The 27516-nt window shown below is 35.7% G+C and overlaps 1 protein-coding gene across 1 annotated transcript in view; it reads left to right on the top strand.

Moving 5' to 3' along the window:
• Window positions 1–24709, top strand: part of LOC113075115 (AP-3 complex subunit beta-1-like) — a 57556-nt gene extending 32847 nt beyond the window's left edge. Inside the window, exons 22-27 of the mRNA XM_026247854.1 lie at window positions 216–319; window positions 7650–7878; window positions 9773–9857; window positions 13242–13339; window positions 16831–16969; window positions 24119–24709. Coding sequence (XP_026103639.1) covers window positions 216–319; window positions 7650–7878; window positions 9773–9857; window positions 13242–13339; window positions 16831–16969; window positions 24119–24275 — 812 coding nt within the window. The 3' untranslated portion in view covers window positions 24276–24709. The remainder of the gene's footprint in view (window positions 1–215; window positions 320–7649; window positions 7879–9772; window positions 9858–13241; window positions 13340–16830; window positions 16970–24118) is intronic.
• The last annotated feature ends 2807 nt before the right edge of the window (window positions 24710–27516 follow it).

Here is a 27516-nt window from a genome sequence, read left to right as displayed (position 1 = left end):
TTCTCTTGGTTCTTGGTTCTAAATAAATGCGATTTATAGTCCAGTGTGACTTACATATATTTTTTTCCTCATCATGACGTAAATGGTTCAGAAATGGTTTGGAACAGCTTTAGATGTTTTAATATGCTCTCTAGTTAGGTTTTAGAACAGGACCAATGAAAGTATTAATACATGGGCCTGGGTTTTAATTCTGTTGTTCTTGTTTTGTTTGACAGTCTCACCTGCACCGGTCACTACACCCAAAAGCTCCATCCTGTCACCTAATCTGCTGTCTGACCTGCAAGGACTCTTGATCTCGCCCACCACATCGGCCCTACAGGTGTGTGTGTGTGTGTTCATATGACTTTGTGTTGATGTTATAATAATGCTATCTAGAATATTGTGAGTTGAGTTGTTTGTATAAAATGCTTGCTAAACTAAATATGTACTTATATATTCAGGCTGTTTGGGTTTACTTAGTACAAATGTCAGGCAGACTGTACATAATCCTCTAGATACCGCTTCCTTTTTATCATTTCCCCTCCAGTCTTTTGTTTGTGTCCATCTAGAAGTCTTCTATGTTCTGTTTCTTTGTGCTGTTGTATTATAGGTTGGTTTTTCATTGTCTTGCCTCTTTCTTCTCCTCCTGTGTGCGTCCAGCACGCGTGTGTGTGTCTGTGTGTGTGTTGTCAGCGTATGTGATTGTTGACCTTTCGCAGTATGACGGCTCCTTCCTCTCCCGTGAGAGTCCTGTGTCAGGGAGAGAGGGATGTCGAGAGAGCGAGAGGGAGGGAGAGATGTCAGTAAGAGATGAATGAAGCATGTGTGGTCATTTCTTCTCAAATACTATCTGTGTCTGCCTCTTTTAGGATTGACACATGAACTGTAATATCCCAGCGGCCCACAGACACCCCCGATAATAACACACACACTATACACGTTTATAGACCTGCACTGCTGTCATATTTCAACCAAAAGATTCTTAGTGGGTTCTGGACCTTGATCTTATTGTATTGTGAAAATATTACAATTTAAAACAAGTGTTGTTGTTTTTTTTATCTGAATATGTTTTAAAATGTCATTTATTCCTATGATGTAAAGCTGAATTTTCAGCATCATTACTCTAGTCTTCAGTGTCACATGATCTTCAGAAATCATTCTAATATGCTGACCAAGAAATATTTATTATTATTATTATTATCATCAGTGTTGAAAACAGTTGTGCTGCTAAATATTTTTGTGAAAAACATGATATTCTTTTTCCAGGATTCAATGAACAGAAAGGCCAAAGCAATATATATATATTTTGTAATATATATATATTTTTACTCTCACTTGTGATCAATTTAATGCATCCCTGCTAAATAAAAGAATGCATTTCTTTAAAACAACAATAATAATAATTTTATTAGATATTTATTTAATGTTATTAGATAGTTAGTTATTTATTTTGTTGCTTACTAATCATTTTAGTAGACCTGAAGTAATTATTGTGAAGACTACCATTAAACCGGTCCAAAACATTTGGACTGATATTTTAGGAACTGGTTGATGTCAGATTAACAAAACAGACTTGCCAATTGACCGTTTGTTCTTAAAGAGCTTAAAATTGATTGGATATTATTATGATTTTACAATAATTTATCTGCCATTTTTTTCTTAAAAGAAACAAAATTGCACATTGGAGTGATTTAGTGAGTTGTGGAATTGCTCCGTATTAATTTTAAGGGATATCTAACTTTCTGATTCCATGATGTGAAAAATACGTTTTTAATTTTGTTTGTCACATTTCTGACTTTTACTGAAGTACCGCGCTCAAAATGCTAGTGAGACATGCTGGTATCATTACATTTTTAATTTCTGACCTGACATTGGTACTTTTGACAACACTATATTATATCATATAATAATACATTTCCTGATTCGTTCTATAGTATTTTCCAGTTTCCTGTTCTATTTCTAATATAATTCTATTCTAATATTGTTCAAAATGCACCAAAAAGCATGCAAAGGTCATAGCGATTTATTACTTTTGAGTATATGAGCATGCTGTTAAACTGCAGACATCTTGCTGACAGCGCTGTGGATAAACTCTGATTGCTGATAACACACGATCCTTGATATCCCTTCGTCTGAGAAAACTTTTAAACTTCCGATAGGTTCCAACCTCCATCTGTCAGAATTCCTATTCTCCTCCTGTCCATCACTGCAGGGTTGCCCCTGTGACCTGTATCGGTGCGTTGAGCGGGTGTCAGCGCTGCCGCTTTGATTGACAGGCTCGTCAGGCCCGGGCCGCTGCGCAGCTAGAAGCTGTTAGGCACAGGTCATTAGAATACTACCCACGAGCCTCGGCGGGCAGGCTAATCAGAGCTGAAATAAAGGGTGAGATTGAGAGAAAGAGAAAGGGCTTATTTAAAGTCAATGCTATGCATAAATACATTACAGGCCGCTATAATCTTAGTCACGGTGGATAAACCTCATCTCTCTCGCTCGCACATACATGCATTCAAACGCGGGCATTCATTATGGCGTGTCACGTCACACAGCTGGTCTTTCTCAGCAGCGTGCATGCAGATGTATGAAAATATATTCATATGACACGGCTGTGTGCGTGTGTGTGTGTGACTTTGGCCAGCATGGGTACAGATGAAATAACGGTGTGTGAAATAGAGAGACACTCCGATGCATTCTGGGACGGTTAGCAGCGGTATTTAGCTGATCTGGGGTCAGCGTGCAAACTATCTGCCTCGGCTCCTCCCGTTTCTAATAACATTTTGACGTGCGGATCTGCTCTGAAATACTGTTTAAGCGTGCGCCGGGGGAGCCGGCTGATAACTTTTCATTCATAATTAGCGCGGGGCGAATGGGGGCCGAACTGGGGCTTCGGAGGGAAATTGAAGTGTCAGTGTAGGGCGAACGAGGGCGAGCGCGGGCTGAGAGCGGGGTGGGGGGCGTTTGACCCCATCACAATCTGGGGGCCGCGTCATAATTTGTTCATTTGGTGCCCATCAGCCGGCCGGCGTTGCTGCGGTGACCCCGTTCTTCTCGGAGCACGCTCAGTGCCGTCCTCATTATGACTCAGCAGCAAAGACGAAACGCACGTGGAGACACCGACTCGTGCTGTCAGTCACATGTGCTTTACGTTGGACACATTTAGCTTGTTTTTAGGTTGTGTGTTTGAAATACATGGTTTAGTGTTTCGCACAGGATTTTGTGAGCCTATGGTTGGGTGGACCTTTGTCTTCTTGAGGGGTCCATGGGTATGATTTATATAAATCTATTTATGTTACCCTGGACCACAAAACCAGTCAAGACCAGTGTTTTTTTTTTTTTTTTTTTTTTTTTTGCATCGGTTACATCATCTGAAAGCTGAATAAATAAGCTTTCCATTGATATGTGGTTTGTTAGGATATGACAATATTTGACCGGGATACAACTATTTGAATATCTGTAATCTGAGGGTGCAAAAAAAATCTAAATATTGAGAAAATCAAACCAAATGAATTCTTAGCAATGCACATTACTAATTGAAAATGAAGTTTTGATATATTTACGGTAGGAAATTTACCAGATATCTTCATGGAACATGATCTTTACTTAATATCCTAATGATTTTCACCATAAAGTAAAAAAATTTCATTTTGGCCCATATAATGTATTCTTGGTTATCGCTACAAATATAACTGTGCAACTTAAGACTGGTTTTGTGCTTCAAGGTCACATATGTGTTTATTTATTTATTTGTTTTTAAGTTAAATGCATCAGTATGATGAACTTTGAGAGCAAAATAAAGAGTGGTAACCGCTTTTGAGTGACCAACCTGAACAGAATTAAACAGTATTTGCATTGATGTTGATCTAGACTTTAAAGTGGACTCAAAAAAGGGTTATTATGGTTAACTAAAACTAAAAGCGTAAAAAATTCAATAAAATAATCATTAAGTAAAATAAAATATATGTGGAAAAAAAGTTGCCAGAGCAACATTTCAAATATTTATTTAGTTTATCATGATGTACTAAATAACTGAAACTAAAACTGAAATAAAAATTAAGATAAAGCTATATAGACATATCATATAGACAACAACTAATTAACATGACAAAAATGCTGAACAAAATAACAAAACTGCATTTAAAATTCAAACAGAGAATTTTTAAGTTCTAAATATTAATAAAAACTGCTAAAATCACGCAGACTAAAAGCCCTTTTTAGTTGTGAAAGTGATTCACACTGATGTGTTCAAGAAGACAAACTATTTGAATACATCTACACTGTAAAATAAAATTAACATTCCATGATTTATCTTAATTATTTTTGTTTAGTTTTTTAATTATTGTATACTTCTCTCAAGAGTTAAACCCTTGAGCTTTTATTTTGGCGCAAACATGTTGAGAGATCTTTGTTTCTGTGTTTAGTTGACAGTAAGTTTACTTAGCTTTTCATTACAATTTTGGTGAAATACTGTAATCTGTTCACAAAATCTTTTTTTTAAATAATGCTAATGTGAAAATAAAGTGAACCTGGTAAACCTTTCATTCCTAAATGCATTTTAAGCACATGGAGTTTGAAGTATTTATTGTGACCCGAGTTGATTTGAGATGCTAAAAGCACGGGATCATGAGCTGCTCGTGTGTAAATGAACACAGTGATGCGCTTCAATCTGAAACACCCGACACACTGTGTACTTATTTATTTGAGTCGCAGTCTTTTGAGATTTAAAAAAGCATACTGAACCATATTTTGATTTCAATTTTAGTTCTTTTGATTGATCCGTTACCCGATTTTTTTTATTTTTAAAAAGCCACAAAACACAATGTTAGACGTTTGATCTTCTGTACACAAAAGAAACTCACTCAGATTTCTTTACTCTTATTTCACAGCCTTTAATATTAATCACGCTGACTTTTAACATCTGACAGGATCGATGCTCTTACACACCTCGCCAAATGACATTTTTCTCGTACGGACAGTCTCATAAACAAATGAATTGGATTTCAAACAGCAATAGAAAATAGATTTTTAATTCTGTCTGCTGTATGTCCTCCAGTCCTCCGTTTATCCTTCTTTTCCCTCCTCTGGTTTCTTTTTCTCTCTCTCTCTCCATCTTTATCTCGGCCAGCGGATGGGTTTGTCGACTGTCAGCAGAATTGGGTGGCAGCTGGACAGAGAGGATGCTGGGATATGTGAAGGTGACTAGAGCGAGTTGTCATCCATCACTGAGGTTTCCTTTAAGCTCATCCATAATAGAGCCCCTCAATCAAGCTCCCCTTCACACGGGAGATGTGTCCAAATGTGTGTGTGTGTGGGACGCTGCGGTCAAGGTTACTCTTTTCTTTCGGTTATTTACTCTTCCACCGCCCAGCGGAGTTGACCACTTTATAGGATGTGAAGTGTGTGTGTTATATTGGTGATCATAAGCGATGTGTTGTATATTGGCTCGTCCGGTCCTTGAGGACACAGACAGGAGCGGTTATCATGAAACGGTGGCCACAGTTTCTGTGTGGTAAATCTGACGCTGTAAACATTACTGCTACTTTTATCAACACAGACCGGCTTGACACCTCCAAAAGCATGGCTGTAAATTTATGGTGTGTGTGTGCGTGTGTTGGTTTTTATAGGAAGCTTAAAAAAGGATATGACATATCTGAAGGTGCTTTCAGCTGCATGTAACTGCTGCTTTCATGTAACGCTGCTGTTTCAGATAAACCAACTCATTCATACTGTCAGGTTTTCAAACCAAATTTATTGTGGTTTGTCTAGTTTCGGTTGCGCCGTCCGTCATGGTGATTGTAGGTGATGTGCAGGCCCGTACAGAAGCTCTGCAAATTTCCACAGAATTCGGACGCCCATCATTCACTCGTTTCTACATATACCCTACCTTTTGTTTGTTTGTTATTTATTATTTTGATAAATAATTTTATGTTTGATACATCATTTAATATTATTAATAATTGTAAAGTTTAATTTAAATTATAATTTAATATCAAATAAACATTTTGTATTTTATATTATTAACATTATATGTTACATGTAATATGATTGCATTAATAATGTAATATTTATCTGTATTATTTGATTTAACATGAATAATATAATTTATCTAAATGTTTTATAATATTAATATTATATATAAAATTCATAATTCATATTTAATGTTGGTTTATTTTTACGTTTTGCCCACCATTGTTTGTTTTATTAAATATTTTGCTAAATAATATAATAATAATAATAATAATATAATATAGTAATATTAATAATTTCATATTTACCAAAATAATTTTAATGGTCATAATTTAATATCACCAATCAAAATTTTGTCATATTATTAACATTATATTGAACCGTTTTATGATTGTATTTATAATTTAATATTATTTAACTATATATTTTTTATTATATTATTTAGTATTATAATATCAATTACCAAAATATAAAGTTTTATATTATTAATATTAAAATAATGTATTATGACTATATGAATAATTTGATATTTATTTATATGTAATAATATGTAATATTAATATTTAAATATAATTGGTAGAACTATTATATTAACGTTTTCAATATTATGTTTAGTAATAAAAAATATCGGTTAAATTGCATAATTGGATACTGTTTTAGCTGTTAATATGAATATATAGTTTTATTTTCAGCTCTATTTAACCGATTTTAGCAAAGTTAATTCCAACTCCAAAAAAAATAAAAAATTTGATTTGACCTGCTGTTGTTGTGTTAGTATGTAGTAACAATGTTAAAGCATTCAGAACTGAGCAGTGAAAACATTACCGGTCCACAAACAGAGCTTTGAGGTACTACACTATTTTTAGCTTTCATAACACCTCTCATCACTATATGAAACAAAACAAAAACTCCAGTGCTGGGTTGCAGATGGAATCCATATCTTGGAGGGATTACTGGTGTTGAAGACCGAGCCGCAGCCAACAAATAAATTGCAGGCAGAAATGTCATCCCTGTCCAGGTGTTCAGGAGTGCAGTGTAGAGCCAGAAAACTGCCATCAGCCGCCGATCTGTTCTACTGTCACACGAGCTAGAGAGAATCCTGAGAGTCAGGAGTAATGCATTGAGACATCAGTGGTCTTTCCACACTCGTCATATTGATGGCAGCCGCTGTCACAGGATGCAATTCAGGCATGACGCTTGGCCTTTCTTTTCTTTGGGCCTTTACAGTGAATAAGGGATGTACCATTAGAGACGTTTTTGCTGATATGATAGCAGATGTTTATTTTGTTATGGCCGAGAACTGCTATGATGGTCAGTATTGTACACTACCATTCTAAAGTTTGAGGTTGGAAAGATTTTTATTTTTTTAAGAAATAGCAAAGATGCATTAAACTGATCTAAGTGACAGTAAAGACTCTTATAATGAAAAGAGTCAAAAAGAAAAGGTTGTTTTAAATTGAGAGTTGTCAGACAAAATAAATTTTGATCAACATGTTTAAGAATAAAGCAACACAACCATAGTCTTAATTATTAGTTATTTACCACCACAAATTATGCAGACAAATTCACAAATTCTGCTGGTCATAATGACTAAATATATTTTGTTCTTTTCCATTTCTTACTGCATGTATTCTCTTCATCTCCATCTTTGTGTATTTCTTGCTTGTCAGTTTGACGCCATTTCTTGGCATGTGCATGTCTCCCTGCAGGCGAGTTTTCCCGTGTTTGTGCCGGAAACCTCCCATGAGCTGCTCCACAGGATGACGGGTAAAGGTCTGTCAGGCCAGTACCGCTTCACCCGGCAGCCCTGTATCTATGGCAACAGCATGGTATCCCTGCAGCTGACGCTAAGCAACAGTAGTGACCAAGCCCTGGAGAACATCCACATCTCTGAGAAGAGTTCAACCGGACAAAACATCCACCGCTTTAACGCTATCGGTGAGCTTAACACGACAGTAAATGGAGTTTAACAGGACTAGCTGTGAATGTGTAATGCGAAGGGGTCATAGCGTTTGAATTGTGAAATTGTGAGGACATTAAAATATGAACAACCATGTTTATCGATATCAGCACCTACTTTACAACTAATACTTATTTACTTTAATATTTATTTATTTTTAATTCCTTTTAATCATAGTTGTTGTTTTTATTTTGGGTATTCTTATTGTTTTATTGGGCAGTAATTAATTTTTTATTTATTTTAATTATAGTTGTTTTTACATTGAGTGTTTATTTATTTACAGTTTATTTGCCTTGGGTATTTATGTGTTTGTTTTAATTGTAGTATTTTTTTTTTTTTTTTTTTTTTTTACAATTAATGTTTGTTTGTTTGTTTATCATTTATTTTTGCATCACATTTATTTATTTTAAATAGTTGTTTTTGTTACAATAATTGTTTAGTGATTTGTTTTGATTTATTGTTTTCTACATTTAAGTATTTATTTTAAGTATGGATGTTTTTTTACATTGTTTATTTATTTCAATTATAATTGTTGTTGTACATTATTATTATTATTATTATTATTATTATTATTATTTCATACTTTGCTATTAATTTTTTTTTTCATTTATTTATTTATTTCTTTGTTTATTTATACATAAATACATTGGTTATTTTGCCATCCCTGTAGTTTAATTTTTCTTTCTCTGATTGTCATGTCAACTTCAAATCAGTTAAACAGATTTTGTAAAATTCAAGAAAGTCCCAATTCATTTGAGACTGTTTAATAATATAGAATACAGCTGTCTTAGGCATGAATAAATAATAGTTATGATTCAGACTGCCCAGCTGAGACTTCTCCATCACACACACACACACACTTTCACATTCTCCCTCCTTCAGTCTGTATTAATGCAGCTGATATGATTTCAGCCTGTGTATCGATTAGCAGAGGTCCTCTCATCAGACACTCAGCTCACAGTGGTGCAAAACACAAATACACACTCACATTCCTCTGTTTGTTTCTCTCTTTCTCTGTCACAAAACAGTTTTAGTCATTCACTAGACAGGTTTGGGTTTGATAACATTAAATTGAACCATGCTTGTGTTGTTAAAGCATCACAAAGATGAATTTCATGGCTGGAAGGGAGAAGAATAGATCACGCTTCTTTCTAGACTCTGCTGCACATTCAGAGTTCAGCACTTTCTCTCGTTTTTCCTTCCTTCCATCCATCCTTCATTCCTTCTGTCCTTTCAGTTTTTCTTCCTTTCTTCCTTCTGGTCTTCCCTACATTCTTCCTTTACTTCTTTACGTTTTTTCTTTAGTTTATCCTTCCTTCTTTCTTCTTTCATTAAGCTTGTTCTTGCATACTTCCTTCATTCCATTATTTCTTCCTTTTAGTTTTTCTTCCTTCTGGTCTTTTCCTTTATTCATACTTTCCTTCTTCTTTCCTACTTTTCTACCTTCCCTCCTTCTTTATTTTTTACTTGCTTCCTTCATTCTGTTATTTCTTCCTTTCAATTGTCGGCCTTCTTTCTGGCCTAACATCCTTTCTTGCTTCTTTCCATCTTTACTCTCATTCTTTGTCCTTCCTATTTCTTTATTTCCTTTTTTCTTCCAGACCTCCTTGCTGTCTTTCTTCTGTCTACCTTTACTTCTTTCTCTTCAATTTCTCCGTTTGTCCTATCCTGGCTTCTATCCATCCTTCCTTTCTTCCTTATTCACTTCCTTTAGTTCAACTTTCACACTTTCAGTCCATCCTTACTTCAGCTTTCTTTCCTTCCTTCTTTGATGTTCATTTAAATGTTGTATCTTTTTCTATAGAATTAGATTGATCTTTCTGTTTTGGTTGTTCACACAGCATGCTGACACATCTTTCTTTCTTTCTTCAGAGCGTTTGGAGCCGCAGGCGTCAGTAACGGTGTCCATGGGCATTGACTTCAATGACTCCACACAAGCTGCAAACTTCCAGCTGTGGTAACTGTTCACTGCATACTGTATATCATATACAGAAAACATTGTTAAACAGAGCCAGAATCTTTAAGTCCCTTACAGTTTCCATGCTTATCTCGAGTCATCATGGTTTAGAAGCACTTATGGCTGTGCAAAAAATCAAATGCGATTTTCATGTGCATCTCATCAGTAAAGATGCTCCTGTAATTAGAAGTATATCTCCAGCACGTGTGTTCAGATCAGGGTTGCCAGGTTTTCACAACAAATCCTGCCCAGTTGCATCTCAAAACTAGTCCAAAACTAGCCCAATCGGGTTTCCTGGAGGTTCCCCCATAAAAATTGCTTCCCGGGGTTAAAATATTTTTTTTTGGCAGGGTTGCCTTGGTGAAATTTGCATTTTAGGGGATAAATATCACGTTATTTGTATTGGGGTTACTTAAACCGCTGACATGAAAAACAACCGCAGACTTGGCAACACTGGTTCAGGTGGAGCGGCAGTTACTACACAGAGCCGTAGTCCACCGACAACCAGTGTTTGGAATAACGGCGTTTAAAAGAACGGCGTTAGGTAACGATGTTATTTTTTCAGTAACGGGGTAATCTAACTAATTACTTTTCCCATCGTTTCAACGCTGTTAACGTTACTGAAAGTTAAATGCGGTGCATTACTATGCATTGCTTTAATAAACTATGCAATCCGAACGCACCCCTGGCTCACACAGCGAGAGAGCAGGTGGGTTAATAACGAGATAAGCAATTAAAATTGGCTAAGGCAGAGTCATGTGTTTCATGGTAGCCAATCAGAGCCAGTGTTTTTACACATATGCCGGCACACACGCCAGCGGCGCCACACACACACACACACGCAACAGCTACACAGAGATTCGCAGAAGAAATGGCGAGTCAGTAGCAATCCATTGAAAAGTTGGCATTTTCAAGGTGGAGATATAAGCACTGCTTCAAATTCATTGTGGTCAAAGGCAAGAACGTGCATGTAATGTGTCATGCCAATGTGTAACACGCATCTACAAAGCTAGTGGCCAAAAACTCTTTTCTTACAAAGATAATACTTGAGGTGCAGGATAAAACTTGCTGTCTGATGACGTGCAATAAATAACGCAAATACTGTAGTTACTTTCCCTGGTAACGAGTTACTTTTATTATAAAGTAATTCAGTTACTAACGCAGTTACTTTTCGGAACAAGTAGTGAGTAACTATAACTGATTACTTTTTTAAAGTAACGTTCCCAACAGTGCCGACAACTAACACAAAATCGCTTTCAAAATCGAGAAAGAATTGCCTGCGATTTTAACATCGATTTTGTGTAGATTGTCAGTGAATTACAGCTCGTTGTAGTAAATGCCAACCGGTGTTGCCAAGTCTGCGGTTGTTTTTCATGTCCGTGGGTCGAAACAACCCCAATACAAATAACTTGATATTTAGCCCCTAAAATGCAAATTTTACCAAGGCAACCCTGCCAAAAAACGTATATTTTAACCCCGGGAAGCAATTTTTATCGAGGAACCACCTCGAAGCGTGATTGGGCTAGTTTTGGACTAGTTTTGAGATGCAACTGGGCAGGATTTGTTGTAAAAACCTGGCAACCCTGATCTGAACGCACGTGCAGGAGATATACTTCTAATTACAGGAGCGTCTTTACTGATGAGATGTGCATGAAAATCGCATTTGATTTTTTGCACAGCCCTGGTAGCACTACAAGCCTTAGATCAGGTCACTCTGACACATCTAAGAACTAGGCACGAGGAAGGTGCTCGCTTTCCTCAAAAAACAACATTCAGCAAAAACATTAATACACACTCACAATGCATGCACGTTATGATATCGCTAGCATGTCATTATATAGATTACATTACTATTGTTCATTATCCTTACACCTGGTGAAATACGACCAAATTAATTGTTCCCCTTTTCAATACGTTTAAAAAAATGGTGAATGGTAATAATATGCATTACATTTTTTTAATAATCTAATTTAGAGTGATTACACTTCTCCACAAAGCTTGTAATTGTTTTTTCTTTTTTCGATTACGCTGGAGGCTTTTGTGATCGATACAGTGAAATAGCCAGGCGTGAATAACATCACCATAAACAGCCGAGCTGAAGAGAGAGAGGGAGTGAGCGGGCGACCGGTAGATTATGTGTGCTAATGGAGCCAATGTGAGTTCAATGACATGGAGACGAGTGGGCGCAGGTCAGGCCTGCACACGTGTCTGTGCCCCTCGATGAAAGCCGAGCTCATGGAGTTGGTTTAAGGAGGGATTCGGCCCCTCTTTATTGTGGCTACGTCAAGAGATTATGCTGTATTAGAAAGAAATCCCTCGATTTACGTTGCACGTTGATCCCTGGGCCAATTATTTGGTCTCTGAATCTTTTTCAAGCCTGTTTTCCCTCATCACCTGATCTCCATGGTGCCCCTGTTATCCCGTTCCTGGATTCACTCCTTATTGGCTTCCTGTTTCCCAGCATGCCGCTCTTCATGATGGGGCTTTAATGTCAGATTTCAGTCTTTGTTGGAGTACCCGACAGTCATCTTTCCTATGGCAGGCCACAAACAGTGATGATGCTAATCAATACGAAAATGAAAATAGAAATGGCTCTCATCCTTCTCTTTCCTTCTTTCTTTCTCTCCGTCTTTCGTCTCTCTCCATCGGTGGATCAGTGATGATTGATCCAGTTGGATGGTAATAACAGTTCTGTTTCTCAGCTAATTGGCTGCTTACAAAGTAAATTGGCAAACCTGAAAATCAATCACTTTATTCTTTTACTCTTTTGGGATGAGAGGAGGGACCAAAAACAAAATAGATTGTGTTTCGGTGTCTCTCGGATGTCTGATGTTTTTACTTGTTTAAAAACTCTGAAACACTGTTACAACTTCCAGGAAATGTTTTACAGCTTCATCACATCAGTATCTTGACATCCGAATTTACCCGGTTTACTTTCTTTGTACATCCTGGTCTTTTTTTTTTCCACACACAATTGTAAAAATATATCTCATTACTTATCTAAAGAAGGCATTACTTGAGTAGACATAAAATGCATATATACAATTATAAATGCTATAATATTTTGTACTGTACCAAATACAGTATATGTACTATATGTACGGTTTTTAAATGTTTTTAGAAGTCTATTTCTGCTCACCAAGGCTACATTTGAGTAAAGTTACAGTAAAATCTTGTTAAAATAAATGTTTTCTATTTGAATATATTTTCAAATGTAATTTATTTCTGTAATACAAAGCTGAATTTCCAGCATCATTACTCCAGACTTCAGTGTCACATGATACTCCAGAACTTTGACCAGCAGTGTATATTTAGAAGAGAGGAACATAGAAAAAGATGGACAGGTGTGTGGTGACCTTTTGGTGCTGTTCTTTCTTCTTTCAGTACTAAAGAAGATGAATTCAGCGTGTCCATCCAGCCTGCGGTAGGAGAGCTGCTGCTGCCCATCACAATGAGTGAAGCAGACTTCACCAAAGAGCAGGGTAATACAAACACCTCTTAGCACATACACAACACAACACTGATGCTGTAAATACTAAGAAATAACCCCTTAAAGACCTTAAAAATACATCGTCAAAAACATCTATACACCACTCTTAAAAACCTCAAAACACAGGGCAGGGGGATTTTATATGAAAAACATTTTAAGCCTAAGCTCTGAAATAGTATGAGGAATCATAATTGTCCCACTAAACTGATTCAAAATGCTGCATTAAAAAACAAAACTAATTTTTTTTTGTCAGTGAACACACAAAATAATAATGATACCTATTTTTATTGCACATAATAGTTCATTGAAAAGTGCTAGTCCCTTTTACTTACTGTGTCATGCAAGTCGTGAAGCATAATGAAGAAAATTAAGATAATGAAGCTAGTTCATGATAATCCTTTGAAAACTTGATGGACAATTTTTTTTTCTTTATTTATAATTTCTGTAAAATTCAATCTTTTGCCAATCCTAACCAGTGCATCCTAGAAAAACTCAAGTGCATGTGATCAGTTAACGTATTCACACATTCTCCAGAGATGACCACTCTTTTTTCACCACTTTGAATGTGTGCGATGTTTAGTTGATGAACAAGCTGAGTGCTGGTGACAGGCATGACCTGTTCAAAAACTCTTTACATTTAAATGTGGTTATTTAAACACACACACACAGTCTCATGAAATACTGTCTCTGTGAATTTAATCACTGATGCAGAAATCTCAGACAGGCAAATCTGACACACATAGTATACTTCACATGTGCACGTTAGCGTCTCCGCTGAAAGCCAACACAAGTTGTCCAAGGAGAATTAGACTGACACATCTGACCTGTTCTCCACAGGACCATGGGGGTCCTAAGCACTATTTTGTGAGGAACTGATTGATATGAACACAATTTTTTTTTATCAACTATGACCCTGGACCACAAAAACAGTCTCAAGTGTCATTTTTTTCAAAAAACATTATACATAGATTCATACATCATCTGAAGGCTGAATAAACAAGTTTCCATGGATGTATGGTTTATTAGGATCAGACAGTATTTGGCTGAGATGCAACTATTTGAAAATCTGGAATCTGAGGGTGCAAAAAAATATTCTCCAGCGATTTAAGACTGGTTTTGTGCTCCAGGGTCACATATATATCCAACCTTGTCCTGTTTTTGTTTATTTGACTAAACAAGCATTTTAGTCTAGTTTAAGTCAATGAAAACTTTTTTTCTTCACATTTTTGTCATGCTTTTAAATAGTTAAATAATAATAGTTTGTTTATTTTCTTCCAAAATTATAATCAAAGTTTGTTGTCATTTGAGAAATGTATTTTTACTTTTCAGGTATTGCACGCTCACCAATACAAATCAATAGAATGTGAACTCATACACATGGTTTATTTTACCTCATCTAGTGTACAGATTTATAATAGGCTATTTAATATATAAATTAATATCAAAGACTCATATATGCACTCTCTGTTTACATTATGAAAACTGTCAAAAAAAAAAATCCAATAATTCCAAATTGCAATAATGTTTCTCTATTAAAACATTCAAATCAAATATGATCTATGAAATATCGGCCGATATATCGGCCTTGACAATATATCGGTCGACCACTAGTCTCAACCAATCATATCAGTTTGGGGCGGAGCTATCTATTTCTCTGACCAATGACAGGCTGGGTAATGGAAACCTGTTTGAAAACAGTCATTTTTGCATTTTTGTGTTTTGTTACTGACAGAAATTTGCACTTCACCTTTAAACTCCTGATCAAACTCCTGTTCCCCCTTCCTTTGTTTGCACAACAAACCAGCTGATGCACGAACCAAACACAAGCACGGGAAACCCAAATAAATAGAAGCCAAGAAGAGAAAAGCTTGGTTATCGTGCATCTGGCTTGTTCAAATGTCTTTCGGGAACACACACACACACACCTGGCCCGTTCAAATACCTTTCTCTGCTTTAGGGTCCAACATTAGGCCGACATAATGAAACAGACGCTCTGCGAAAGAAACGGCGGGTTTGATTTTTAATTTACGCTCAATGGATTCCTGCCTTGTCTTTTTAGAGAGCCGCCTATACCTTCACTCAGGACGACACGCGTGCACGCACATTTTAATAAAGCGAAGAGAGTGCTTCCCGCCTCACTATTTACAGATGAGGAACAGGAAGTAGGGCGCTTTTTATAGCCAATCATTTATTCTTAATTGGTTGCTGTGGCAAAGGCTTTTAGCATGAGCCACGCTATATTCATTTACTCCACATTTTCTCTACAATAGAGCCTAATGGACAGATTTAAGACTTTAAATGAGCACTCTCAAAACCTTGCCCCCTAAACGAGAGAGAGCGCGTGTGTGTGTGTGTGTGTGTGTTTGTAGATATCACAGTGCACTTTCACATTCATGCTGTTTGAAAGCCACGCTGAAGTGGGCCGTAGTTTGTGCCTTTTGGAAAGAAAAGCACCCAGTCTGTCTGTGTTTTTAAGTGAAACACAACATTTTCATTTAGTCCAGTTTGGGCGCATTAAGCCATATTGTCTGCTCATGTTTCCCTGAAGAAGCTTGTTAAGGAGCAGCGGCGTTCTGCTTTTATGTGCTTGTTACTGTTCGACGAGGTCTTATTCACGCCATCTCTGGCTAATGTCCTGCACGGCCTCCGTGTTTCTCCTCTCGTTTTAGTCTTAATCAAGTGGAGTGGTCCAACACGGCCCACAAATATCACATGCTCTTACTGAAAGCCGAGTTTGTGTTGACCCCCAGTAGCTTTCGGTCTGCGCACGTCAGATGTTAAATACGAAAGAAAGCACACGTATACATGCTAGGTTTGTCTTTGCACGAATCAGAGGTGCACTTTCCTAAAAGCTTTATCCAGAACAGATGTGTCTGGTGTTCTGTTCGGTTTAAGTTTGTTCATCTGTCTCCTTTGCCTCTCAAATCTTTTTACTTTTAGCTCTTTTTTACAGTATTTTTTTACCTTTTTTGTCAATTTTTTATTTATTTTTCAGCATGACAGTCTGTATATATGTATTTTTGTTAGGGTATAACTTTCTTCAACAAGGTTTCACACTGTTTTCACAAAAATATTAAGCAGCACAACTTTTTTAGACATTGATAATGAATGTTAATGGAGCAGCAGATCAGCATATTAGAATGATTTCTGAAGGATCATATGACATTAAAAACTGGAGTAATGCCATTTTTTTATATATATAATATTACTGTTTTGACAGCATTTTTGAGCACTTCTTTTTTTTTTTCATTTCAAATTCATAAACAAGCTCCTGCTGTTATATTCTGCAAATATATGCTCAAAATTTACATGTGGCTCTTCTACTTTTCAATCCAGTTTGAGCTTCCAAAACAATTTACATTAAATACTAATAAAATAAAAATAAAAAAGATGCAAATTGGTGATTTTTCAACTGTTTCTTGAATACCTCTGTAGAGGCTAGATTATTAAAAGTGTAAAACTAATGTTTATTTCTGTGCTCAGGTAAACTGGTGGGCATGAACGAGTCATCGGCAACAATTACCATGACACCAGAAAACCTCTCCAGCCAATCAGTGAACAGAAAGGTGGTGTCAGTCGCCAACATAGGCGTTATTCCTTCCAGTCAGGAGAACATATACAGGTAAAAATAAAGCATATGTCCTGTTTTTTTTAAATAAATTGGTCTTTTACAATTTCAGTTTTACTGTTGTATTTTATTGCTTTTTTTTCCAGTGCCCTGTATTTTGTTTATATTTTAATATCTTTTTTTTTTTCTTCAGAAACTTTACTTTGTATTTATGTCATACCTTAGTTATACTTCTGCTGAAAAAAAAATCGCTAAAAGCTGTGTTAAACTGACAGCTTACATTTGGGAATGTCATCAAAAAAGGAAAAGTGGTTCATAAGTAAAGTAAACAATGTTTTTATTCCTAAAATGCAGTTTATAATGTTTTTAAAGGCCCTGATTAGCTTGTATGTGTCTCCTGAACATTTTTAAAGAGCTTTATTTGCAGAGTAATTGCCAAAGGAAAAAAACTTTCTGACTTTGGTAAGGACTATAGAAGCCAAAACTTTCCTATGTGCACACACAGACACAGACACACACACACAGCCTTTTTGCTGACACACAGACAAACTTATTTGTCTCTGTCTCATGTATGCACACAAACACAGTGATGTTTGGTCTGGACTTTGGGGCAGTCTCTGATGCAGGCTAATTTAATTATAAAATATGAGCGAATATGAAAGCACCTTGAGAAGCATTAAAGTCTTCCTCACAAGGACACACCGCACCCAGGCTGAGTGGAAATCAATGCCTGCAGGTCGGTGGAAAAGGCCTATATTTCATTTAGAATACGCAATCGGGCAAATGAGAGCATGTCATCAATCACACGGCCGTTTCTTAACAGACATCCCAAAAAAACCCTCTCCTTCATCCTTCCTCTACAACCCTGAGACACTTACACTCATAAACAAATGACGGAGATGTCCAGTGCGAGTTGTTTTTGTGAAGTTTAATAGTGTATTCTTTCTGATTTTATTTGGTTTGTCATGCAGTTTAGATTTTAACTGGTTGATGTAGTCTTTAATAGGTAACAACAAATAAATATAATTAGATGTACATTTCATTTGAGGTGTTTCTCAGTGTTAGACTGTAAAATAGAGATTCTCCATGTCCCACAGTTCCAACTGGTGTCTTTTCTAACCAAAAGAAAATATTTTTAGGGCTGTATATTCTTCATTGTCTTTTTTTATGTGCAACTCATACACCAACTGATTCAGTATATTTATGTTTAGTAGAATACATTTTTGTAGAGGCCTTTTTCAAAACCATTGTTAACTATTTATGCACAAAGTCCTGCACTTTCTGTGTTTAATGGTACCTACTGGTCTGGTAGGACTACCTGAGCTCAGTGTTTTAGTGGATTGTGGGTGTTTGTGAGGTGCAGTTCTTCTGTTTGGCAGCAGGGGGCAGCACTGCTTTAGTGGGAGAGTACAAGAAATCCATGGGAGCAGCGTCTAAATGAGACTCTGTTCCTGTCCTTCTCTAGATCACAGAAGGAAAGCATCATGTCCTCTCTTACTAAACAGAGACTGAATGAATCACAGCTATTTTCACTGTTGTAGTTGTTTTTGTTGTTTTTTCACAGCAGTCATAAGCAGTCATACCAGTGGAAAATCACAAAAGTTGTGTTTAATGTTAGTTGGTGGGTTAGCTCAACAACTAGTCAACTAATCAACCTTTTTATTGCACAGAAGCATCATAGGGTTTACAAAAAAACAAATGTAAGTATTGTGCATGAGAAATAGAAAATTGCTCCTTTAATAGGACTGCTGCTTTTAACCAGCTGTTTACTGTCAAAGATACTGAATTTTGCATTTATACATATAACTTTATTTTGATATTTTATTTATTTGATATAATTATTATTGCATGCATAGGATTTATAATTGTTAATACACATGCATTTATTTGCACATATATAATATTTAAGTAGATATTAGATGTATTTGTGAATATATATATATATATATATATATATATATATATATATATATATATATATATATATATATATATATATATATATATATATAATATGATTATCATGATTAACATATTTGCAGTTATTAACATAAGATGTATTTGTAAATACATATACAAAATCTACAAAAATCTATACATATTTATATAATATGTGTTATTTTGGACTAATAGGACTAGAGAATTATTGGTATCTGATTAATAAAATAAAAGACATTTAGAACTTTGTCATTGGTGAATGTGCTGTAAGGAACAACTTGACTTTGATGACAACAGGTAGCTCAACATCTCCTTAAAAATGTGGATTGAGGTTCATCAAGGGTTTGGTTCTTGGGTTTCTGTTAGTACGTTCTTCACTTCTGTTTTCAGAGACATCGCATTGAGCTCTTGAGGAGTCTTGTGATCTCTGTCTCCTGTCCTCTGCTCAACTACACTGCTTCATGTCCGTCTACATCATATTTCATGCATGCTCTTCAGTTCACGTGCTCTTTTCTCCTCTGCGTGGCCATTAGTTAGCAGCTGTGTGAGTGGAATTTGTTTCAGTGAAGAGGAGAGGAGCTTGTCCTTCATTTTGGAGAGGGACAGCTGGTCATCTGGTCACTCACATTAACCTCTATTAGTACAGAGGACTCTTAAAACAGACACACACGCTCACACACAAACATACTTGGCACCGACATTTGGCAATTGATGACTAAAACCCTCTCTGCAGATTTGAGGACACAGAGGAACGAGATACCAGGATAAGGCTTTACCATATGGTGCATCCAGTGCAAAACATTTGCTTTCCTGACTAGCTTCTGAATGCTAGATGTGTGAATAGGAAATTTAGTTATAGTGGTTAACCTTTATGGATCCGTGATGACCAGTGCCAATCCGACTGGATGAAGTAGCTTATAAATCTGAAGGAAACATGTCCCCCCAAAATAGAAAATAAATATTCGGCATAAAGAATATGAAGGCCATTTTAGGACTATTAGTTATTAGTTATATATACAACTTATATAAATGTGTGTGTTTTAATACATGTTTTGATATATAAAAAATTATATTTTTACTTCTTCAGTGCCAATTTTATGGTACAATTAGATATATGTTATATGTCTATTTATATGTTTAATATAAATGTGCAATATAAAAGTACTTTTCAGCATGTTTGTCTTTTGTTATTTTAAAAATAAAGATAATGCAGCAGGCTCTACCATGGTTCGTAAATAGTCTCTAAATTGTAGTAATAATTATGAATGAATATATATATATATATATATATATATATATATATATATATATATATATATATATATATATATATATATATATATATATATATTTTTTTTTTTTTTTTTTTTTTTTTTTTTTACATTATGCTTAGAAGAATTAGGGAAATTTACTTCATTGTCATGAAAAATTATTTCAGTTCAAAATGGCTTCCTTTTATTTTAAGACAATAATATAATTTTTATGAATGTATTTTCACATATTTTTCTTTCTTTCTTTATTTAGCGACATTCATCTATTTACATCAACACTTTCGCTAATCTGTGATTTGAACCCGTTTTCAGTCAAATTTGATTCAGTAAATGTGGCCTGAGCAATGTTTCTTTCACTGTTTAGCTCCATCCGTGAAAGTGAATGATAACTGTTGCGTGTGAACAGGAATCTCACTAGTCCAGTCTTTAAGGTTGAATAAAGAGGCGACAGTCATTTAATCTCGCTCTCTGTCTCTCTCCGATTAGGAGAAAGTGTTAGTGTGTGTGTGTGTGTGTGTGGATCGATAGCGGTCCGGCTGGCCAGCGCTGGGCTTCTGCTTTGCTTTTTCTTCCCACAGCCTCAATTAATCCAGTTCAGAGGCCCAATGGTGACAGACCAGAATACCAATGACCCATTTAGAGCCTGAACCACAGCGTATACAACACACACACACACACTGAGTAAAGCTGCTGTGTGTGTGTGGATGTTTATTTTGTGTGAGAATGAGCGACAGACAGACAGTTAAACCCAATGAATGTCCAGTATCAGGACCTGCAGCTGTAATTGTACCGTGTTTGTTTGTGTCTATATTTGTGTATGTGAGCTTAGAGACCACTAAAATCATGTGAATGAAGTGGCTTTGGGTTTCAATCACACACATAGGATGTGCCTCAGGGCTGCGTTAAGTCCATGTGTAAATAAGACTTTTATAAACGTTAGTCTCCATTAGTAGAGCCGCAGGGAGCGAGAGATCAGATGTCAGCAGCACAGATATAATGCACTACATCTGCAATGTCTGTATATGTCAACTATCTATATATGTCTGATCATATATCTATCTGTCTATCGTTTTATCATTCTGTCTATCGTGTAACATTTGTGTGTGTGATTGTCAGATGTGACGCCCTCTCCAGTTGGTTAGCAGTAGCTCTGACGGCCCTTGTGTCTCATGCTGTCATGGATAAATGCTGGTCATTGTGTGTGTGCGTGCGTGCGTGAGACAAGAGAGTTTAGGAGTAAAAGAAGGGGTCTCCTGGTGGGACGGGGGGTATGCATGCTTCTCAGTGCTAAATGGGGTCCCCGTGTGTGAGGGTGTGTGCTAAACGGTTGATTGTTGTATAATAGGCTGTGTAAATGGGAGGCAGATGGCGGTGTATCAGGCACGTGGGTCCTCCTCAGTGAGAGAGGGGAGGAGAGACCGACAGGAAGGAGGTACAAGGGCGCAGAGGTCAGACAGGGTCAGTGGAGCCGTGTGTGGTGCGTTCACTAGTGTTTCACATCTGTGTGTGGAATTCTCCCACAGCGCTATGGAACGGTTCATCACTGTTGTTACTATAGCTCACTCTGGTGTACTTGCATCATGCCGTTATAGGACAGTGACAACACATCCATTTACATTTTAACTGTGGGTTTTATTTTGCATTTTAAAATCAGTTGTTCCTTTCCAAGATGTTTGGTCCAAAAAAGTGTTCCAGTTAAGTGAAAATAAACGTGTTCGTCCTGTACCACTGCGCAGAACTCATAGAGGCCGAATATTATCCTTAGCTTGTATATGAAAGTAAACTGTTCTGCTTTTCATGCCATTATAAATGGTCAAACTCTTTTATTTAGACAGTTGTTTGGAGAATGTGTCATTAGCGAGCCTTTTAGAATTTTTCAAACATAACATAATTTTCAAACTCACATAATTGGTGAGTGTGTGTGTATATGTACACATATATATACATTTATGCATTTAGCAGACTCTTTTATCCAAAACGACTAACAGTGCATTTAGGCTATATATATATAGAACCCACAACCTTTTGCGCTGCTAACGCAATGCTCCACCATTTAAAAAAAAAATTTTTTTTACCACAAAGATCATGTGTTTGGTTTAATTACCATTTTTTTTTTATATTTGTTTATTTTATTTATTTATTTTTTTCTTTAATTTTTTTTAATTTTTACATTTTTGGATGACTTAATTTATTTTTATTCATTTGATTTCATTGGTCCATTTCACCTTGTTTTTGCGATGAAAATATCTGATTTGCATTAAGCACTCTTCTTCTACTACTGAACATCAGTGACTATATCCACTTGCAGAAGCATGTCACTTTAAGCAAAGAGGTACTCAGAATTGTGTTTTATTGTGCATATAGCAACTCCATTGTGTCCCAAAATCTTTTTATTTTGAATATAGAACAGTGTCGCTTATCTTATTGTCTAAAGCACATTAATTGCAGTGTGTTTTGCGTTTTTTTAGCTATGCTAAATTAGTGCAGATCCCAGTGAAGGTTTGCATTGCTTGTGAACTACTAGCTTACACTTGTAACTTATGTCCTGCAAATAGTCTCTTTGGATAAAAGTGACTCCTAAATGGCTGCATGTGAAATGTAATGTAAAAATAAAGCATAGTTAGTTTTGGATATTAATATGAAACGACAACAGAATGAATGAATTCTTTTTGCTTAATCGCTTCTGTACTGGTGTGAATGGCCATTAATACTGCAACGTGGATATCACACGATAATTCCCGTGGAGCATTTATTAATATCATAATATTGCTCAGTATGCTTTTCTCCATCTTCACTGAAGTTGATCTAGTCCTCTGCACTCTATTTAGTGCACACCCCCGACACTTGCTCCCTGTCTGTGAGAGGCGACCAGGTTCGAGTCTGTGATTGACAGGAGTGTGTCCCTAGGCCCCTAATAGCTTCTTAATCAGACCAAATAATAGACTGCTGTGCCTGTTCACCACCCACACACACACACACACACACACACACACACACTCACACACTCACACACTCACACACACACATCTCCCCCTTCACTCTCCAGTGCTCACATAAGGGTACGGCACATATTTATGCACTTTATTGAATATAAACATACTTTACATACTTATTCATTGTTATCAATTCATTGTTATCTTACTTTGCTGTAAGGACACAAACAATAATTTGTGAAATAAAATGTTTTATTCACTTTTTTAAATATAATCTGTAAACCTATGCACACATTATATTATATTATATTATATTATATTATATTATATTATATTATATTATATTATATTATATTATATTATATTATATTATATTATATTATATCATATCATATCATATCATATTAGAGTTATGGCATATGGAATAGTATTTACCTTACACAATTAACAAAAAATATTTATTTTTTTTATATGAATTTTATTTGTGTGTGTGTGTGTTTCCAAAAATACGAGTCTCATCAGTTTCTCTTGACAAATGTTCAAAAGTAATATTACTAGGCTGTTTTGTAAATCTTTAATATATTATGACTAACTGTTGTTTGGCTATTATCATTATCACCTTCTTTTCAGATCATTAGTCATGAAATCCTCTGCAAACACTGCAAATATATTGATTGTGGCAGGCACCTTTCATTTATTCTCTAATTTAGTTGATAAAAATCTCATTCACAGTTGGTTTCGTGTAATTAATTTCAAGTTCAACGGTTACGTCTTCAGAAGAGTCGTTTTTTTGGGAGGAATTTGAACGGATGAATTGTGCACAATAATATTAAGGGTATCTGTTAAGTAAATTGTGTCCGTATTGGAATGAATTATTGGTTGTTTTAATGTTTTATATTTCTCTGTTTAGGAAACTTTTGAAGATATTTAAAGTCAATCCTGAATCCATTGTAGATTTTCCATCTGAAGCAAACTATTTATACTCCTCGCTCGCTATAAAGCTAGCATGCAGATGAAACACCAACTAACCAGCCAATCCATTTTTGTGTGTGTGTTTCCAGGTTTGCTGGTAAGACAGTGAGTTCTGGGTCTCTGGTCCTGGTGTCGGTCGCCCTGAAGGATCCTGACGCTGTGATCACCATTAACACAGAGAAAACCGTAATGAGCTCAATGCTCCTGCGACAGTTTAAGACTGCCCTGACCAACAGCAGCCCATAGAAAACAAATCACATCTCACCATCACTCTTTCACAAGTTCAGTCACAGACAGGTGCTCTGGTCAAATCTAGCTCACTCTGGGTCATAATGACACTTGGGAGGATTTGTATTGTTTTGAGAAGATGACAGAAAGATGGCTTCACATCTGTTTTCATTTCAAGAGACTTTATGGTCCAAACATGCTTTGCATAATTCTCTGTTTCATTATTAATGTTCCCTGCTAATCTGTGAGGTTTGACTCTATCCAGAAAGGCCTTTGGAGCTCAATGCTGTAAGATTTCATTTGGATAAATGTTTCAGATGACTAGCATGTGCAGCTCTTTGAGTGACCAAAACATGCAAAATTACAAAACTTTGTGAAGTGCCTTTCTTAAAGTGATTTTTCCAGACAGCAGTTTCATTTGCTTAAAGTGATTAAAAACAATATGGAAACTGAGAAGTTTGTTTTTCTTATTTGTATTCGTTTTGTTTTGTGCAGTATGGAGTCACTGTGATGTCACGATCACATGACATCTGGTTTAAATGAAGAAGTTCCTCTGAACGCTGATTGAAACTGATGTAATTAAGTACTGAGATGATGTCAGAGGACTAACTAGCTACTGTCACTTGCTCTGATTGGATGAGCCAGTCAGGAGTCTCGTGTACTGTGATTTAGTTCATATTTTCTCGCAGTGTTCAGCATGAAGTATGGGGAACAGGTGTGTATTGGAGTTCTTTTGAGGAGGTTTATTTTTAGAGAGAGAAGATCCCAAATATCTTGTTAGGGTTCAGTTAACATCGTATTGATTGAAGGCCGTCCTACACACCACAAAAAACAACATTCAGTGCATTTGAAGCCTCATTCAATGCAAGAGAAAACTGTATGCTTTCTCCTAAAAGATAATTAGGTATTTAGTTCATTCATTTATCATCTGTTTCATATGGACTTGGGTTGTTTTGTTGTGTTTGGTTTATTTTGTTTTGTGTTTTTTCTGTTTGTTTTTTTGTTTTGTTTTTATTTATTTATTTATTTATTTGTCCTAATGCAAGACTTTCTTATGCATCACATTCATTCATTCGTTCATTTTGGTTTTGTCCAAATACTTTTTGGGGGCACTATACATTTGAAAGAAACAACTATACGTAAGTTTCATTTTAGAGTTAGTTTACCTAAACGTTCAGTCCAATTCATATTTACATAACTACCATTTTCCAGTCGGGGCATGAGTCCAGGACTTCTGACCGACTGAAGACCACTCTGACATTAAAACAAACTGAGCATCATGACCATGTCCAGCTAAGATAGAACTGTAATGCATTAATATTAATAGCTCATAATAATCTGTGTGTTTAACACCAGTCTCATAATCTGTCAGTCCGTCGCTTGCACGTGAATCATGAAAGACACTTTAAACAAAGAGTACACTTTCTGACTACAGGGGCCTTTTCGCCTCTGCTGATGTGTGTTTGAGAGCGTACATGGAGAGATTCTCAGTACATTTGCCCATTAAGTAAGAGAAATTGTAGTTTATGGCCAGTACGAGGCTTTTTTTTCTGTCAAGCAACAAGCCACATCTTTATTGAGCATTATGGCACTTGTTTATCACACACAGAGTTGATTTGATGTGCACATAGATGTGCAGCTGGCATTTTTATGGAAGGGACGCGTGCGAGAGAGAGTTCAGCACCATCTCCTTTCATCACTGGAGGCTGTTAAGATGCACTTCAAGAGAGAAACACTCATCTCGTGTGTGCTGCTGCTGCTTCATCTCATCCTGGTATTCATCTAGGTGTAATTTGATGGCATAACCATTCTAGATCATACTATCTATATGTGAATTATGAAGTAATTATTAACCAGTTATGAGATGCTGTGCTGTATTATAAAAGTAATTAAAGGGTGTTGATGACAACTGAGTACAAACAGCCCCTTCAGCACATTAGGGACAGATTAAAAAGAAAATTATTAAACATTAAAATTCAAAAAATAAATAAAGCATTTAAGTGAATATTTTTTTATTTCTTTTATTTCTTATTTTTATTTTTTTTACTACTACGTACTTTGCAGGTAATGTATTTTTTATGTTATATTATGATAAGTGAGATACTACTGTTTTTATTCATATTTTGAATTAGTTTTTATTTTTGAATTTTATGTTCTATTCGTATTTTCAGTAAAAAATGAAAAGAAATATATATATATATATATTTTATTGGCTGTTTTTGCCTTTTTTATTAGTTTTTTATGTCTATATAGTTTATTAATTTTTATTTCAGTTTCAGTTATTTTAGTACATCAGTTTAAAATATAAATGTTTAAAAAATTTGATGGATTTATTTCAAGTGATAAACCTATCTTTTTCTTTGTTTTTACTTGAAATTTTAGTTTTAGTTATAGTAACCCTGATCCCCAAGTTCTAATTTCTTTGTATGTAATTCCTAGTTTATTATTGATTTATTTACTTATTTTATTTACCTTTTTTAGAAAATCCTTCTATATATATATATATATATATATATATATATATATATATATATATATATATATATATATAGATAGATAGATAGATAGATAGATAGATAGATAGATAGATAGATATAAATAAATGGCAGTTTGTGAATGGCATAATATGCCAATGGTATGGATTTTGCCAGATTTGATGAATTCTATGATGTTTTGTGATATTAGTTGGTTTCTCTCCCTTTAAAACATTTCATCCTGTAAATAAATAATTTTTATCAGAGAATAAAAAAAAAATTGCCTGTATTCCAAGATCTAGTGAGCTGCATATCTAGGCCGCATTTCTGTGCATCACAGGTCTGAATGAGTGTGTTCTGAGTGAGACGGGGCTGTAAACAGCAGTCCTGCTCATGCACAGTTTAGTTAATAAAATCAAGAGAATTACTGTCCATCAGCAACATGCAACTCCACTCGTAATGACAATTAAAAGCTGTTAAAAAAAACTCAAGTGTATGTGAGATGAGCCGTTTCACTCTGATTAATAGAGGTCAAGCTAACTGTAGCTTTTGAACAGCAGGACTTCAAGATCATGCTGTAATTTTAGTTCAGAATACAGAGTTGATCACAGCGTTCTGACAAACACATGGAATGGTGTGTTTTTCCTCAATTAAAGGCGATTTATTGAGGTTAGAAATGGGTAAAATCAGAGGATTTGAAGGCATTCGGCTGGTGCCTCTGTAATTATTTTTAAACTCCGTTGCGACGTGATTCGACTCCAATTAGGCCAATGTAAACACTGCGC

The sequence above is a fragment of the Carassius auratus genome, unplaced genomic scaffold, assembly GCF_003368295.1.
Source record: "Carassius auratus strain Wakin unplaced genomic scaffold, ASM336829v1 scaf_tig00016376, whole genome shotgun sequence".
Lineage (NCBI taxonomy): Eukaryota > Metazoa > Chordata > Actinopteri > Cypriniformes > Cyprinidae > Carassius > Carassius auratus.
The sequence above is the reverse complement of the archived record's forward strand: the minus strand, read 5'-3'. Positions and strand labels throughout refer to the sequence as shown.